An 18,329-nucleotide genomic window follows, 5' to 3' on the forward strand; every position below is an offset into this window, starting at 1 on the left:
GAAGTAGACCCTCTGGTGAAGGAGAGGCGATGAATTACATTGCACGGGACAACATGATGGGTCCACCTGGATCTGGTGTTAGCCGAACCAGTGGAAACTCGAGACAGTTCTCCCTTCGTATATTGCACAGTAACCACTTATAGAATGATGGAGGAAAAGATAAGCACAACACAGTGTTTTAGTTATGTTAAATAAAGTGCAGCCTGGGCAGTTTGTACAGCAGAAATCTTGAATACTAGATTTTTTTACTTGAGCTTCCCTTAAGGCATTTTTTGTTTGCTATCTTAATTCTTTCACCCTGGAAAAAGAATACTTCAAATAAGTCATCAAAAGCCCCCCAAATATCATACCATTCACGTCTGTGACGAGTATAAGTAAACTTCTGACGTCAACTGTACGTCCACGAATTCTAAAATTATCCGTTTTTTAAATTAGTTAATACGTTTTTTACATAATAAAATAATTATTAGTGTGGAATGGGGGAAAAAACCCGCGTTACTACCTGTTAACGTTCACGTCGCTCCAGAACTTGTTTACCAGATGACGTGCACGCTCTGCACTGGGCGTGGATGCTGATTGGACGTCGCGGGGCACGCACGTACAGCACGCACACAGCGTCACGTAATTACCGACCATGGCGGAATGTGGTCGAGTTGACAGCAACACAAGTCACACCATGGATAAAAGCATTACTCTTCCTCCCGATGAAATCTTCCGCAATTTGGAAAACGCAAAGCGCTTCGCCATAGATATCGGTACTTGGAAATATGAGCGCTTTCTTTCATTTTGCGGCAACTTTTGTACACACTGAGCTAATCTTCGTGTTTGTAGACCAGCTCTGCCGCATCCTTAATACTCTGACAAACACTAGACTTTAGGTGAAAGAAGACAAAGCTAATGGTAGCGGCTTAACTTTACACGCGATGTTAATTTGTTTGACAGCCAGTCAGTTTATTCTAAAGATGGAAGTCTGATGAGCTTTCGGGATTATCGTTTTACCTTTAAGCGGATGTGTGCCTAAACACAACCTGGCCAACTTTGACAAGTGCACGAGCCTGCACGTTAGCTGTTAGCTACTCCGTTATAAGAACTTATCTCTTTCAAGACATCATCAGAGTTTGTCACTTCATTGCTCGTTTTAAATGTCGATTCGCCCTGCTGTTTTCTTATCGGACATTATCGATGTTGTTTTGCTTTAACAGGTGGCTCTTTGACAAAGCTGGCTTACTACTCAACCGTCCAGCACAAGGTGGCCAAAGTGCGATCATTCGACCACACTGCAAAGGTACGGATGAAAAATACACTGTTTATGCTTTAAAATGCAACCACCCAAAAATATGAATCAGCACACTTGTAGGATGTTCATTCAGCCTTGTTTTGTTTTTGTTTGTTACTTAGAATAACAAAAACAAACAAACAAACAAAAACATAGCAAAATCAGATCAAGTATTGGGAGAAGTGTGCTGACCCATCCTTACATCATCAGCTAGTACTCTGTACTTTTCACGAAGTACATGTCAGTACTTTCTTGCACCTCCTCTGGGTGTTATGATGTGCAGGATTTTTTGAGGTATATGCTCCACTATAAAAACCAAAGCTCTCCATCAATCTCCTTCTAATAATTTTAACTATAATCTTCAATTAGATTAGTATCTGGGTTGTTTGCTGACCATGTCACGGGGATGAGGAAAAGCTTTAACTGTAGCTTTGGGACGTCCGTAAAAATCACTTAATCATAATGATTGTCATCTCCCTTGGTCCTTTACATTAGATGCATTCCTACATCTTGAAGTCAAACTATTCAGCTACTAAATATATTTCTGAGTTGTTGTTTTTTTTAATTTGATTTGCTACAGAGTTTAAAAATAAGTGCTGGCTGTGCATCCTTCAAGTGTAGCAATTCCACATTTTTTGTCAGGGCTTGTATCAGAAGCCAACATCTGGACTGCTTGAAGTACTCAGACATTTCTCTTCCGTATGTCTGTTTTCTAGGCGGCTGCTGGTGACAAGCTGTATGAAATATCAATGCAGGAGGAGGTGACGGCACGCCTGCACTTTATCAAGTTTGAAAATGCTTACATCGAAACATGCTTGGACTTCATTAAAGACCATCTAGTTAACACTGAAACCAAAGTTATCAAAGCCACAGGTGGAGGGGCACACAAGTTCAAAGAGCTAATCGAGAGGAAACTGGGACTCAAGTCAGTATATACAAATCAATGTTAGCTATCACCAAAAAAAACCCTTTACCTGTGCTGTATCATTCAGCATTTGTGGCAGTGTGCTAAAGTGTAGAAACTGTAGGTATAAATGGAAACAAAGGGAGCTACATTTCTAGCATATTCTGGGTGACCAGCCTTGAATTAACAATAGTCCTCCGTTCTTGTTGTAACCAGTGCACAAAGCAATATCCTGTCCTCTTCCTGTAAAACAGGAAATTGCACGACAAATTGTATGGTTTTTTTTTACAGAGACCTTTGGAAGACCTTATAAAGACTCCTCTGGAAAATATTTAATATTTGATGGCTTCCCAAGTTTGGCAGCCTTCTTTTTTTGTATCGGCTAATTAAACAGACGACAAAAAAATCATTAATGTGATCGAGAGCGAGATACAGTTTCAGTTTTCCCAGTTTGTTACTCTAGTCATTTAATACAAAAAAGTAACGTATTTGCATCAGCTGGTGCTTGTTTGTAATTATTACCTGTGTAGCCAGTGTAGCTTGAAGAGTGTAAATTTGTAGTCACATAGAATTAGATCGTTTGTTATTGTTGGTGATGATGCTCACCTGTTTTTGTGCTGTACTGTGGCAGAGTGGACAAAGAGGATGAGATGACATGCCTCATCAAGGGCTGTAATTTTGTACTGAAGAACATACCACACGAGGCTTTCGTGTACGCCAAGCATGCCGACTCAGAATTCCGCTTTCAGACGACTAATCCAGACATCTTTCCTTACCTGCTGGTAAACATCGGCTCCGGGGTGTCCATAGTTAAGGTAATACAATAAATAAGTAAGAGAATAAAGAATGCTCCTTCTTGTGCTGCATCTGCATTCATTACATTGGAACATGTTTCCATTTCTTCCCATCCTTTGCATTTGCACAGATTTTAAGAGTATACTTTGTTATACTTTCCAAATACCCTGTTTTTCCCACATGTCTTTGTGTCCTCTTAAAAAGCTCAATTATAGAAACAACAGACAAATACTGGCTTTTTAAAAGGACTTAAGATGCAGTGTTTTTTGTTAAATAGAACATACTATCACTTCTCTCAATGATGCAGTAAAAATATAATATTAAGAGGTTATATGATCACTTTCATTTGATTTACTAGGTTCTTTTGTGATTAACGCACTACGCTGTATCACTTTTTTTCTCACTTTCTCCAGGTTGAATCAGAGGACAAATTTGAGAGAATAGGAGGAAGCTCAATAGGTGGAGGGACATTCTGGGGACTTGGAGCCCTTCTCACCAAAACAAAGGTATCCTGAGTAATGTGGACTGGTTTTATTACAAGTCATTTATCAGCAACTACTTAAATCGTGTATTTAAGGTTGTCTTGACTTTTTTTTTAAATTTATTTAAACCATAGAGATTTGACGAGCTGCTACAGTTGGCCTCGAAAGGTCAGCATGCAAGTGTTGATATGCTTGTTAAAGATATCTATGGAGGATCATACGGGTATTTGGGCTTGACTGGAGATCTTATAGCGAGCAGTTTTGGGAAGTCTGCTACTGCCGACAAAGGTGAGTCATGGACGAACAGGTTTCATTTAGCTAACCTGTAGTGTTATGTAAGTGTTGAGTCACTCCTCATTTCATTACATTTTGCTAAAAAATAATGGGAAAACGTGCAATAATTTATGTATTATTATTTATTTATTTATTGTAATTTCTGTAAGTAGTATTAAAGAGGACTTTTCCAGGCTTCTAGAAGGACATTCAAAGCTCTTCTTTGGATGTTGGCTGTGTTTTTGTTCTCACACTGCTTCAATGGGAAGGCCAATTAATGGCTGATAATGAATCATTATATCTTGGTTTGTTTTCACTGCATTGTCAGTGTGTTTGGGTTCACACCCATGCTGGACAATTAAGTTGTTGCCAGTCAGATACTTTACATATTGCACTGGATGATGGATCAAAATCTTTCTGTGATCTCCAACACCACTGGCTGAAACACAGCCGCAAACCATTACAGAGCCTCCTCTGTGTTTCAGAGATGGCTATAGACACTGACTGCTGTATTTCTACTCTGAACTCATCTGTACATATTAAAAATGAATTTAAACAAAAAAATAAATAAAATCATATCCGTCACTCCATGTGACCTGTTGCCACTAATTTTCAGTTCAGTTCTAGTGTAATTTGGCATACCTCAGCCTTTTTGCCCCGTTTCCCCTCCTGAAGAGTGTCTTCTTGACAGCCACCCTTCCACTGAGACCGTTTCTAATGAGGCTTCAGTGAACTGTAGATGGATCAACTGAAGGGCCATATTTATCTTTGGATTTTTTCCTTTTTCTTAAGGCAGTGAGTTTCATATACTGTTCATCTGCTGTAGATATTTGGCATGCCACTTCTTCTTTTATCCTCCAGCTTCCTCAAATATTTCTAATGGGTACACTGCACAGCATGCTGCAGTATGCCAAGTCAGCTAATAGCTCTTTGGGAATCACCTGGTCGTTGCAAAAAAATATTATCTTATGCCTGTTAACTGTTATCTTTAGCATTTTTTTGTGGATTCAACTAAAGAAATGGGAGCAAATTATATGTTAAGTGGCAGGCTGCTAATAAGAAAGTGCCTAAAGGGTCAATTTAAAATTGTTTCTTTTTTAAGTTGTCTGTTATGTGTGGACACAACACTGGTTCATCCCTTTAGTTATATTGCGCTTTTGTTTAATTGCGAAAATAGTACAAAAACTGGGCTGAAAATGATCATAAAGCAGTTAATGTCCAAAGAAAACTCTCAAAGACCTTCAAAAAGCTCAAAGAATGTTTTCCCAAGAAAAAATTAGAAACTTGCAAGAATGTGCATCTCATGGAAGCAAATTATAAAGAAATTGTGGGTGGTTAAAGACAGTACTGTGCATCCTTGTAATGTCAGACTCTAACAACTTGGTTATATATTGTGTTTTGTATTTGCAGCTTATTCATTTATCATGACAAAAAAAACACCTCACATCCTTTTAGTATGTTTTTAGTCCTAAAATGAAAGAGGCTTGCTCTGAAGATCAACAGCTGCAGGGCAACAGCTGCAGTAAGCTCAGATTATTCATGGTAAAATGTATTTCAGTGATGGCCTAGTTTCAAAGCGTAATATATCTGAATTTGCATTTAAACTCAAACCACACTAGTCCACCTCAGATTATTACATTTGAGTAGTTTCTTCCTCAGTATGTGGAAAAATGGCTTCTTCCTTTTTAACTGTCATATAATGGTGATTTTTAAGTGTAGCTACTGCAGTTTAAAGACGTAATTGATTTAAATAAATTGATTATAACCAGATACTTTTATTTCTCTAACAAGGCAGGATCCCTGTTCTTTTTTACCTTGTTAACTACTTCATGTGATGTTTTTGCTCAAAGACATATGAGCATGGCTGTCATGGCTGAGCATTTCTATTGGAATTGCAGCCCAGTTTAATGCCTAACAATCCTCTCACATGCCATATCTTTTAGGGAGGGTTTAACTTGTCAGAACTTGCAATTACAAACGAGTTTGAGCTAACATTAGTGACATCCTATATATTAGGTAATGTCAGGAAAAAAATATCCTATATAGAGCTTTTCTACTTAGTTTTCTTCACATGCTTTCTATCTAACATCAACAGCAACTTGGGGTTTAGGATCTTGCCCAAAGATACTTTGGCAGACTGAAGACTGGAGACACCAACCTTCCAGTTAGTGAATGACCTGCTCTACCTCATGAACCAGGGCTGGTTTATTCATATATTACATATTGACTATACATATTAAAGGAGGAAATCGTGTTGAGTTGCTTCTAAGCCATACTTGGCCCTGTTGCCTCACAGCAAAAAGTTCTCACCCTGTCAGGTTTTCTTTGTGTGCTCCTGCTTCCTTCCATAGTCCAAAGACATGCACTTCCTGGGGTTAGGGGTTAAGTGATGATTCAAATTGCCCATAGGTGTGAATGTTACCATAAATTGGAAAAGTAGAAGAGGATGGATGGGTGAAAGCCAAACTCTATCATGATAAATTGAATTTTGTTGTCTCCAGGAAAAAAAAGCATCTAATATTTTTCAGTTTTATTACAGCTGCAGAATCAAATTGATGCCTCTTCATCCGGTGTTGTATTGGTGAATATTATGGAATAAAGGGATGGTGTTATCCCAGAAAATTCAACATCTTTTATAATTTATTGAAGTGAAGTCTGTAACTGTTCAGCTGCTACTGTTGAGCAATTATTGTAGGTAAGTAGTAATTCTAGGTTATAGTTCCAGTTTGAAAATTAAGGAAGTGTTTTAATATGTTTGTTTTTTTGTTTGTTTTTTTGTTGTTGTTGTTTTTTGTTTTATGGAGGCTATCACAGTGCCATCCTGGTGCTATTTATATACTAATATAAAGTCTTACCTCTTTTATGCCTTTATGTTCATATAACCTGCTCTGAATTTTAGACTTTTCTAAAGAAGACATGGCCAAGAGTTTACTCCATATGATCAGCAATGACATCGGGCAGCTGGCCTGTCTTTATGCCAAGCTTCACAACCTGTCCAGAGTGTATTTTGGAGGCTTCTTTATTAGAGGACACCCTGTTACCATGCACACAATCACCTATAGCATCAACTTCTTTACCAAGGCAAGCAAAACTTTGTGCTCTGACACAGAAACAACTTTACAAAAGGCAGTCGTCTATTTGTTTCATGTCAGTATAGCTGTGAACTGTACAATATTTAAACCACAGCCTTTTGACCTCCTCTTGCTTTGTTGTAGGGTGAAGTTCAGGCCTTGTTTTTGAGGCATGAAGGTTATTTGGGAACCATTGGAGCCTTTCTTAAAGGAGCAGAGGAAGACAGTAAGAAAGAAACAGCTAATGCCTGTTGTGGTTTTCAAACAACGATGATTGCACTTGACTGTTCTGCTTTGGTTTAGACAACAACCTGATCTAGTTGGTCTTTGACAGGGCTCTTGTTCTTATCTTATAATTTCTGCTGCTAACTATCCATCCATCCATCCATCTTCATCCGCTTTGTCCGGGGCCGGGTCGCGGGGGCAGCAGCCTAAGCAAAGAGGCCCAGACCTCCCTCTCCCCAGCCACCTCCTCCAGCTTATCCAGGGGAATACCAAGGCGTTCCCAGGCCAGCCGAGAGATATAATCTCTCCAGCGTGTCCTGGGTCTGCCCCGGGGCCTCCTCCCGGTGGGACATGCCTGGAACACCTCACCCAGGAGGCGCCCAGGGGGCATCCTTGTCAGATGCCCGAACCACCTCAGCTGGCTCCTTTCGATGTGGAGCAGCAGCTGCTCTACTCTGAGCCCCTCCCGGATGGCCGAACTTCTCACCCTATCTCTAAGGGAGAGGCCAGCCACCCTTCGGAGGAAGCTCATTTCTGCCGCTTGTATCCGCGATCTCGTTCTTTCGGTCACTACCCACAGCTCGTGGCCATAGGTGAGGGTAGGGACGTAGATCGACCGGTAAATTGAGAGCTTCGCTTTTACACTCAGCTCCCTCTTCACCACGACGGACCGGTGCAGCATCCGCATTACTGCAGCTGCAGCCCCAATCCGTCTGTCGATCTCCGGCTCCCTTCTCCCATCACTCGCGAACAAGACCCCGAGATACTTGAACTCCTCCACTTGGGGCAGGAACTCATCCCCGACCCGGAGTGGGCACTCCACCCTTTTCCGGCTGAGAACCATGGCCTCAGATTTGGAGGTGCTGATCCTCATTCCCGCTGCTTCACACTCGGCTGCGAACCGCTCCAGTGCGAGCTGGAGGCCCTCACCCGATGAAGCCAACAGAACCACATCATCTGCAAAAATCAGAGATGAGATTCTGAGGCCACCAAAGCGAAAGCCCTCCGCCACTTGGCTGCGCCTAGAAATCCTGTCCATAAAAATTATGAACAGAACCGGAGACAAAGGGCAGCCCTGGCGGAGCCCATCACCCACCGGGAACGAGTCCGACTTATTGCCGGCAATGTGAACCAAGCTCTTGCAACGGTTGTATAGGGATCGAATGGCCCGTAGCAATGGGCCAGACACCCCATATTCCCGCAACACCTCCCACAGGACACCCCGAGGGACACGGTCGAATGCCTTCTCCAAGTCCACAAAACACATGTAGACTGGTTGGGCAAACTCCCATGCACCCTCAAGTATCCTGGAGAGGATAAAGAGCTGGTCCAGTGTTCCGCGACCAGGACGAAAACCGCATTGTTCCTCCTGTATCCGAGGTTCGACTAACGGACGAACTCTCCTTTCCAGCACCCTGGCATAGACTTTCCCAGGGAGGCTGAGGAGTGTGACCCCCCTGTAGTTGGAACACACCCTCCGGTCCCCTTTCTTGAAGATGGGGACCACCACCCCGGTCTGCCAGTCCACAGGTACTGCCCCTGATCTCCACGCAACATTGCAGAGGCGTGTCAACCAGGACAGCCCTACAACGTCCAGAGCCTTCAGGAACTCGGGGCGGACCTCATCAACACCAGGGGCTCTGCCACCAAGGAGTTGTTTAACTGCCTCAGTGACCTCGCCCCCGGAAATTGGCGGGTCATTCCCCTCATCCCCAGACTCTGCTTCCTCCTCAGAAGACGTGTCAGTGGGATTAAGGAGGTCCTCGAAGTATTCCTTCCACCGCCTGACAATTTTCTCAGTCGACGTCAGCAGCGCTCCGCCAGCACTATACACAGTGCAGGTAGAGCACCGCTTTCCCTTCCTGAGACGTCTGACGGTTTGTCAGAATCTCTTCGAGGCAGCCCGAAAGTCTTTTTCCATGGCCTCTCCGAACTCCTCCCACACCCGAGTTTTTGCTTCAGCCACTGCCCGAGCCGCATTCCGCTTGGCCTGTCGATACCTGTCGGCTGCCTCCGGAGTCCCACAGGCTAACCAAGCCCGATAGGACTCCTTCTTCAGCCTGGTGGCTCCCTTCACCTCTGGTGTCCACCATTTGGTTCGGGGATTACCACCACGGCAGGCACCAACCACCTTGCGGCCGCAGCTCAATGCAGCAGCTTCGGCAATGGAGACGCTGAACATGGTCCATTCGGACTCAATGTCCCCAGTCTCCCTCGGAATGCTGTTGAAGCTCTGCCGGAGGTGTGCGTTGAAGATCTCGCGGACTGGGGCCTCTGCTAGACGTTCCCAGCACACCCTCACTACGCGTTTAGGTGCACCGGGTCTGTCCAGCGTCCTCCCCCGCCACCTGATCCAACTCACCACCAGGTGGTGATCAGTTGACAGCTCAGCCCCTCTCTTTACCCGAGTGTCCAGAACATATGGTCGCAGGTCTGCTGATACGATTACAAAATCGATCATCGACCTACGGCCTAGAGCATCCTGGTGCCACGTGCACTTATGGACACTCTTATGTTCGAACAGGGTGTTCGTTATGGCCAAACTGTGATTAGCACAGAAGTCCAATAACAGAGCACCGCTCGGGTTCAGATCAGGGAGGCCGTTCCTCCCAATCACGCCCCTCCAGGTCTCGCTGTCGTTACCCACGTGAGCTAACTAGTAGCTGCTAAATCCTTTATATCAAGTAGCTTTCTAGATTCAACCTGTGGTTGGACAGACTCTCTACTCCCCCGTCACGGACTGCAGCTGGACAAAAGTAGTCTTTTTTTTTTCCTGCTCTTGAGATCCACTGCACGTTGAAGGCCCACTCTAACCAGAACCTGCAGCACTAGTGCTCCTTCACTAAGCTCTTCAAGACTGCACAACAGGGACTACCTTTGCTAGTTGGAGTTCAAGATGGTGAAGTTAAAGTCCATCCACAGTGACCACTGGAACAGTTATGGGTATTCTGTGGGAAACATTAAAAGGATCACTGAAAACTTAACAGTATTATGAGAATTTTTTTGGAAGCAGTTTTTAGTGAGATTAAGTATAAATAAAATCTGTGGAGGTGGTCCTTGACAAAAACACATTTCATAAACTGCCATAATAGTATATTAAAGGAATGGTGTATCATCAAAGACCAATAACGGTAACGTTTAAATACGTTAACTTTGCAAAAGACTTGTTTAAATATTAACTGTAATGATATTAAAATTCTCTGTAATCCAAACAGTGTTTGGTAAATATATTAACGTTTACATTTTTTCTCCTCTAGATCCAAACCAGTATAGCTGGGGTGAGAATTACGCAGGTAGCTCAGGTCTGATGAGCGTTTCTCCTGACATGAATCCTATGCAACGTGCTCGTAGTGGAACGGTGAGTCCACAGTGAGTTAGAGATTTGTGGTATCTGAAGACCTGAGGCTGGGCCACGTAGCACAACATGGCACATCAGCCCTCATTTGCTAATGTTTTTTTTCTTTACATCCTTTTCCATCTAATTATTGATAAGTTTGTCTATAAACTTCAATTAATGTTTTCGTTTTTGATGGAGATGCCATCATTATTGTTCTCGCTGAATACAAAGTCATAAAAAATTCATTCCGTTCATCTTTGTATTCTAATTTTTTTCCCATTTTCTGTCCACACACTCTTCTAACTCTCTCCTTCAGTTTCCTGTAAGTACCTCTGCCTGCTTTGCTTGTTTGGTGGTTTGATGGCACATTGGTTGTGTTCAACACGTCGTGTAACTGCAAACACTTAAACAGTTGTTGTGACAAGCATTCATTTGTGTGTTCACATTAGATGAACAATAGAAAATAATAGGTTGTTTGATGGTTTTAAAAGATGTGAAGTGTTTCAGGTGTGCACTTTGCTTTTTTTGTAATACCTTGAGCTTCTAGGCCACTGTAGTAGCAGGAGCAGCTATGTGCTCCCACTCCCAGTCTCCCTCCCTCAGCCCACAATCACTGAAATACCCTTGTGCCCAACTTGCATTCACTAGTTTTCATTACTGCAGACTTCTTTGCTTTTCTTTCCTCTCGAGAAACCATCAGCAGATGTACTAAGTTCTTTAAAAGGAAAGGACTTCCTCTAATGGACTATTGATTGTGTCCATTTAATGAATCTGTTGGCTTTCATTGGCTTTTAGAGTTAAATTCTGGTTTAACCTCTCCTCTTTACTACATCTCACGCTCATCGTTTTTGTTGACACACTGAAGAAAAAATACTGACATGAGTGCCACAAAGAAGGGGAAATATTTTAAAATACATCCTGGAATGATGGTGTTTAAGAAGGGTAGTGGGAATAGGCTTGTACAATTTAACAGCTGGAATAAACGTCAAGTTATCTGAGTGGTTAGGCTTTTATCCATAAAAGCCTTTTATGGGCAAGGCGTGATAGCGTGAATGTTTTCTGTGTCTTTGTTGTACAGTTTGACATGTTGGAGATGGACCGTCTGGAGAGGCAACTGGTGAACCTGCCTCTGCTGCAAGACCCTTCCTCTTACATCCCTGACACTGTGGACCTCATAGAGGATGCTCTGGCCCGTGAATACTGGCTATACTGCTTCGAAGAGGCCCTAGATGGGGTAGGATGGCATCATAGTTGTAATAGCAAGACAAATGTGGTAAATATCTGCAAAATTATTCTTAAAAAATGGGGAAAAAACACAATGACAAAAATCAAGTCGGAGCCCAGCATTCGGCTTTGAAATCGAAGGTATGAATTCTAAGGTGTCTGTTTCTATTAATATTTTAACTCTGTCAGATTAGACAGCTACAAAGTAATGTTGTCTTCTCATTACTATAGACATGACTGACTGCACGTTCTTCCCACGTTACTCATGCATGCAGCATCATGAAGAGCTGCTAGCTAGTAATTTCCAGTAAAGAATGTAAACACAATGGGAACCAAAGCAGTGTTTGTAATGCTATCTGCCAGTCTAGTCACAGTTCCACCTGACTGCACTGGCAGCATCGTTGGCTGTCAGACTGCTCTGTGTTTATTTTGGTCAACCTCAATTAAATTGCTCAAAATAATTCTAACATGCCAGTCTTTCTGTTAGGACGTACTGAGGGATCTCAGATGAGGCATAGGTTCTCATAGATTGTGACACATCATGCAAGACAAAAAGAAAATGTTGTGCATGACATCCATTTTTTTCCTTCTGAACCCAAAGAAATGATCCCATCTTTGCTCATAATTGGGTTGATATATAGTGTAGTTTGATTTTTGGGTCACTGTTGGGGAGATCTGTCTCTTATGTGGTGGGATCTTTTTTTTAACAAAGGAATGAATTTTGACCTGATCCTGGTCTGACAGTAAAGCTTCACGTTTCCCTTTTGGATCTGGGAAAAGTTCTAGTCGAAATATTTGCCATTTACATGGTGATGTATACACATTTCTTTTATTTCTTTGCTCAAAAGTTGAAGTGTTTTTTGATTACTTTTTTTTTTGGTCCTTGAGCAGGTGGTTAAGAGAGCTGTAGCGAGTCAGCCTGACATGCCGGAGGCAGCCCTGCGTGCTGAGAAGTTCCGTCAGAAATACAGACACAAGCTTCAGACCCTTCGTCAACAGCCGTTGTAAGGACTGCTAGTGGCTCTGCTACTGCATCTAGTTTACTCAGAGGTTGCTTTAAGTCGAACTCTTTCTTCACCGTCTGCATTAGTTTCATCTCTTTATACCGGCAAAATCTTGATGTTGATCCTGTTTACTCTTTCAGTTTTTAGGACTGCGCTGCACTCCATAAGTGTGGATTAGTAATAGAATCACAGCACTAGGTCTGTAACAGTCTATAAAATTTAAAGAAGAAATACTTCCAAATTCCAGATATTTATATATTTTAACTTTCTAATAGTTTATTTCAGAACATTAAAAAAGGGGGGGAAACTGTGGAAAAGTGCTTTGCATTTATTATCCCAGCCCGGTTGTTTCTATATGTTTCTCTCTTGCTAACATAGAGTGCTTCTCTTCTCACCTAGTGCTTATGGATCCCTCACTGTCAGAAGTTTGTTAGACACGAGGGAACACTGTTTAAACGAGTTCAACTTTCCTGATCCCTACTCTAAGGTGAAATCTATCAAATGTGTTGTTTTGCTTTTATGCACCTTTCTTGAATTTTACAGCTGGCCTTTAGTGACCAATGTCATGACTCTGTAGTTTTCTTTTTGTTGACTTTGTTTTTGTTGTATTGTTTTTTTTGTATTTCAGATTAAACAGAGGGAGAATGACATTGCTCTCAAGTACTATCAAAAGGCAGTGAAGTCCTTGGATGAGCTGAGCTGGGAGGAGAAACAGTTTGCCCTAGTCCAGGGTGTCCTGGCTGGGAATGTCTTTGACTGGGGAGCCAAGGCCGTGTCAGAGTGAGTGGTCTTTTTTTCATCTCTTGCTGGGTTCATAGATTACATCAACCCAGCTGCACAAGCTTTTAGAGACACAAAACATTTTAGCCTCAGTCTTGAAGTTTTGTTATTTTTTGGTAAACTGTTGCTGGTTTGAGCTCACTTTAGTCTGTTTCGTTTTGACACTTACAGCGTCCTGGAATCTGACCCCGAGTTTGGGTTTGAGGAGGCTAAACGACAGCTGGAAGGTATCCAAGTACTTTAACACAATTGCAGTTGCAACTGCACTGCAGAAGTATTGTTAACTACACGTTAGCAGGGCATAAGCACTGTCAGAGGTCTATCTGTGTCTCAGTCCATGCAAGCACATTGTGTGCAATGTGAGGGTCAACTGTGTTTCATAAGCACTCAGACAGACAGAACGTTTAGGCTTATTTTTATTATACTAACATGTCTCCTTGCTTCTCTCACTTGCTCTTACATTTTATCTCCTTCCAGTCAGGATGTGAGAGATGAGAAGACCGAGGAACCAAATTCAAACTTTTGTTCCTCTTAAGTAACTTGGTTAGTTTTAATGTCATCACATGGGTACACCTTGGGTTGATTGGATTGGATTTCCAATCACATATTAGTTTAAGGAGAGAGAAAAAACATTAAGCCTTAAGATAGCATATTGAAAATCTCCCAGCATCACATGACAACTGAAGCATGAAAATGAACTTTTAAGTGCAAGTAAATATTGTTGTACAGCTGGTGTGGAGGCAGATTGATATTTTCAAGAGGAAGGTATCTGTTTAGTTTGACATCACTTCAAACATTTCCTATAAGCTGTGTGCCTTTTTGCTTGCTGTTACACCTTCTGATGTCTGCTGATGATACACTGTCGGATTTTAGACCTGCTTTTATGCCTCTTGGTGGTCAGACTGACATTTGTATTTTCTTTTTTATTCCCCTCTCAGAGCGGCCATGGCTCGTTGATTCCTATGACCAGTGGCTTGAAAGACTAAAGGTCAGATTCATTCTGTTGGTCTTCACACTCACAAGCTGTTTTCACATGTGATCTTAGGGCAATATCTATAAAATCAGGCCTGGATCTTGGCTGAAGTTGTGCATTTTTACATGCATCACACAGCAGCAGACAGTTTGATTCAGACATGTTTTCACCTCTGTGTTGGATATAAGTGTATTCTTTCATTGGATGTCTCATTAGAAATTAAGCAAACTTTGTTTCCCTTTGGATCTGACTATGTGATTGAAGCTTTTTCACACATGTACTGCAGTCATGTACCTTTCTAGACGTTTCCCTGGAGGAGCTTCGTGTGAAAACACAAACTGAGACAATAAATGGTCTTAAACCTACCATAAACACCTTATGTTCAACACTTTTTGAACTAGGGATAAGCATGTTTTGATGAACCACAAAGGGATAACATCTTCTGGGTGGTCATTAGTAGTGTTTTGCATACTTGCAGGAATGTTTCTGTGTTTTATTTTCTTGATAATTAATGGCTGAATGTCATCCATCCTGGTTTTCTCTTGCAGGGTCCTCCTCATAAGTGTGCCTTGTTTTTCGTAGATAATAGTGGAGTAGACATCATTCTAGGGGTGATGCCTTTTGTAAGAGAGCTTCTCTCTCGAGGAACAGAGGTAGGAAACTGACAGAATAATTACAAAAAGAGAGTATTTGGTCAGATGTTCATTAAACTCTGCAATGATTCTACTGTTTAGGTGGTTTTGGCCAGCAACTCTGGTCCAGCTCTGAATGACGTGACGAATGGTGAACTGCAGATACTGACAGAAAGAATTGCTGCCATGGATCCCGTCATTGAGTGAGTGTATATAAGTGATTTTAAATGTGGTTATTGATGAGACAAACTCTTTAGGGTATAGATTTTTATTATTGACCTAAAGGACTAGATAAATTCCAATTTGCTTTAGTTGTTTGCTATAAATTAGTTTTACTTGTCATTTTAGTTTTACACATCTGAACAGTGATAAACATGAACATGCTTGTTTTTTTAAATCTTGGGCCATAGTGACCGTATTGAGAGCAAAACAACAAATAGTTGTGGAGATGTGAATGACTGATTAAAAACAACCTTCACCCCCAAAGATACAATAAATGACAAATAGCTTGTACTAACAGCTCATTCTTAAGGGTGAGCTGCCTTGCATTGTAAACAAAAACATTACTCATTAGGAGCTAGCATGAGCAACAAAATCCTTGTTGTAAATAACACTGTACACATGGCTGATGTCTACAAAGCACTGGGCTGTGGTGTGTTTGTTGTTGTGTAGGGCTGGCCTGAGAGAGGACAGGTTGCTGCTGGTGCAGAGCGGTTCCAGTTCTCCGTGTTTGGATCTGAGGTTAGTTGTTTTAGTTTGCATTGAACTTTTTAAATATTTTTTTAAATACTTTAAGTAAGATTTCTGCAAACTGCAGCCTGAAGCTGACAGAATGAGCTCCTCTTGCTATGAATGCATGCATCCAAGCTTCAGTCCATGTCTGTCGAATGAATGAATTAATAAGCACATTGCAATAGACTCAATACTTGAAATGTGCAATTCACTTGTATTTTTTTTTTTTTTTTCCTATTTATTCTATTTATCCCCTTTGTATATTTTATTTATATTTGTCTCTGTATTTATATATGTGTGTGTGTGTGTGTGTGTGTGTGTGTGTGTGTATATATATATATATATATATATATATATATATATATATATATATATATATATATATATATATATATATATATATATATATATATATATATATATATATATATATATATATATATAACAGTTCTGTAACTGTAACTTCGGTCGTTGCTGTGCTTTTTTTGGAAGTCGAATTTCCCAGAGGAACCCACCCGAGGGATTAATAAAGTTCTATCTTATCTTATCTTATCTTATCTTATTACATTTGACCTCCACAGCACTGATGGATGAACTGACTATTTTTTTCCAAAATGCCAAAAAGTCCCGTGAAGTGATAAGAACAAGGTTAATCTGCTTTCAGACCTGTGATACTAATATTCTCTCATACAGGCCATTCTGGATTCACTTTAAAATGTTCTCACTACTTTTAAAAACCTATTTGTTTTTGGTTGTTTGCAGGTATGGTTGACGAGAGTACCTTGACTTTTTGTTATGCAAACACAGTCTTATTCGCTTTGTCTATTTGATTTTTTTCTTTGTATTTATTGTTGATTTAGTCACTAATATGTATAGTGTATATTTTGTATAACCTGTACAGCACTTTGATCAACTGAAGGTGTTTAATATGTGATGTAGACTCTGACCTGATATGACTTGACTTCTCTTGGCTCTGTATGTATAATACTGATATTAAAGTAATCAGCATAAGATAATAATATCACATTAGTGATGGCGGGAGAGCCGAATACTGATAAGATAGTTCCTTGTTTTTGGACCGTGTGATAGTCGTGGCTGTGCTTCTATAATGATAAAAATAATAGTGCAAAGTGTGGCTAACATAAGCTGTTAATTGACTCCTTGGGGAGGAGGAGTAAGATAAACTGATTAAAGCCCCTGTCCTGACAAGAAATCAGGTGATTCTACGTCTTTGTTGTTTCCCAGCCGCCTGGACAAAGTTTTGGCGATGGTTGTGCGGGAGCGGCAGACCGACCTGGTGATCATCGAGGGAATGGGTCGAGCCATTCACACCAACTACTACGCCATGCTCAGCTGCGAGAGCCTCAAGATGGCCGTTATCAAAAACTCGTGGCTGGCCGACCGACTGGGGGGAAAACTGTTCAGCGTGGTCTTCAAGTATGAAGTACCAGCCGGGAAACCAAATAAGGACTGCGGTGCTTTTTCTCCTTCCTGAACGTGACAGAAGCAGTTTGAGTTGAAGCTCTGAATGTAAGGAGGATGATCGTATACTGCCACTGAGTGAACAACCGATTTTAACGCTGACTGTTAAAAGTTTATGTGGGTTTTTAAGGGTGATCATTAATTGGGAGATTTGTATGTTTCATTTTAAAGTCGACTTTTGGCTTCATGAACATATTGCTTTCTTGCACATCCATCAAGTTTTCTGTTGAATCATATCATAGCTATCAGTACTACCAGTTTATATACATAGCTTTTATTTTGAAAATGTGCGCCTGTCATTCCCAACATGGCTGTGTACATCTAAGGGATTTGACTTTTTGGCTAGATAGAGACAGCAGCAGGAATAATTACAGCTTTCAGTGGTGAGACGTTTTTAATGTGCCTTAAGGTTGATGTGATTTCACTCACTCAGTTTTGCATTTAATTCCTGTTGTAGGTGTCATGTTACACAAATGTCAGTTTTTTCCAGCACTCTCAGGCCATAGACAAAGAAAAACTCACATTTCTTTTTATGACATTCACTCCACTAATCGAATTGAAATTAAGAATCACTGTCATTGTCATTTATGTAGCTGTTGATGTGGAATCAGGGGAGATCAGCTTGATCAGTGGGAGAAGCAGCACTTTATCACAGCAATTCAAGAAACCTACAGTGTTCCTCCACAAGGTGGCAGTATTCTACTGTGATGTAGATTTTTAGTCTTTAAGTCTTTCCAAAGGTGCTTGGTGTCAAAATTAACACAGCATATTTCAGGTTCAGTAAACTGTAAGCATCACATGGAACTTGATGTCACTGAGCTGGCTGTGGCATGAGTCCATGCATTCACTGTAATTACCTGGCATGTACAAATACACACTGCAGTCCATCCCAGAGTCAAAAGATATTTGTTTTAAGGCAATAATATGGCAGCTTCTAGTTGTAACAAACATCAAACCTGATGTGAAGTGGTTTATTGTATTGTTAACTTCATCACAAAGGTCTAAATTCAAGGCAGGCTCTGATTAAAAACATTCTTGGTATGAAAATATCTCCCAAAGTCACAGTTGCTTCACTTCTGTACTCATATTGCAATATTGTATTTTTCATTTGTACATATATATACATACATACATACATA

At 41.0% G+C, this 18,329-nt stretch overlaps 1 protein-coding gene across 2 annotated transcripts; it reads left to right on the forward strand.

Annotated features, from left to right (window-relative positions):
* The first annotated feature begins 599 nt into the window (after nucleotides 1–599).
* pank4 (pantothenate kinase 4 (inactive)) lies at nucleotides 600–18,248 on the forward strand. 2 transcript variants are annotated; one of them, XM_086293177.1, is made up of 19 exons: nucleotides 600–755; nucleotides 1,203–1,285; nucleotides 1,993–2,201; nucleotides 2,812–2,995; nucleotides 3,389–3,481; nucleotides 3,592–3,745; nucleotides 6,630–6,811; nucleotides 6,946–7,027; nucleotides 10,284–10,384; nucleotides 11,442–11,597; nucleotides 12,479–12,591; nucleotides 12,991–13,078; nucleotides 13,220–13,371; nucleotides 13,543–13,598; nucleotides 14,310–14,359; nucleotides 14,893–14,997; nucleotides 15,079–15,179; nucleotides 15,649–15,717; nucleotides 16,954–18,248. In XM_086293177.1, the coding sequence occupies exons 1-19, from the start codon at nucleotides 635–637 to the stop codon at nucleotides 17,201–17,203; spliced, it is 2,349 nt and encodes a 782-aa protein (XP_086149303.1). In that variant the 5' UTR covers nucleotides 600–634; the 3' UTR covers nucleotides 17,204–18,248. The 2 variants fall into 2 exon arrangements, with proteins under 2 accessions (XP_086149303.1, XP_086149304.1); XM_086293178.1 differs by having other exon boundaries at nucleotides 700–755; nucleotides 1,993–2,037.
* Nucleotides 18,249–18,329: the final 81 nt, after the last annotated feature.

This window comes from Aulonocara sp. 'chitande type north' Nkhata Bay, linkage group LG5 (assembly GCF_057382095.1).
Source record: "Aulonocara sp. 'chitande type north' Nkhata Bay isolate Kocher_YH1m ecotype deep benthic linkage group LG5, A_spYH_male_GT1.1, whole genome shotgun sequence".
Taxonomy (NCBI): domain Eukaryota; kingdom Metazoa; phylum Chordata; class Actinopteri; order Cichliformes; family Cichlidae; genus Aulonocara; species Aulonocara sp. 'chitande type north' Nkhata Bay.

What these genes read in the sequence shown, in the direction of transcription:
- pank4 (XM_086293177.1), top strand. Translation starts at nt 635, where the DNA reads ATGGCGGAATGTGGTCGAGTTGACAGCAACACAAGTCACACCATGGAT. An exon ending in GCATCAACTTCTTTACCAAG is followed by an intron (nt 6,812 to 6,945) that starts GCAAGCAAAACT and finishes GCTTTGTTGTAG; the next exon opens with GGTGAAGTTCAGGCCTTGTT. An exon ending in TCGAAGAGGCCCTAGATGGG is followed by an intron (nt 11,598 to 12,478) that starts GTAGGATGGCAT and finishes GTCCTTGAGCAG; the next exon opens with GTGGTTAAGAGAGCTGTAGC.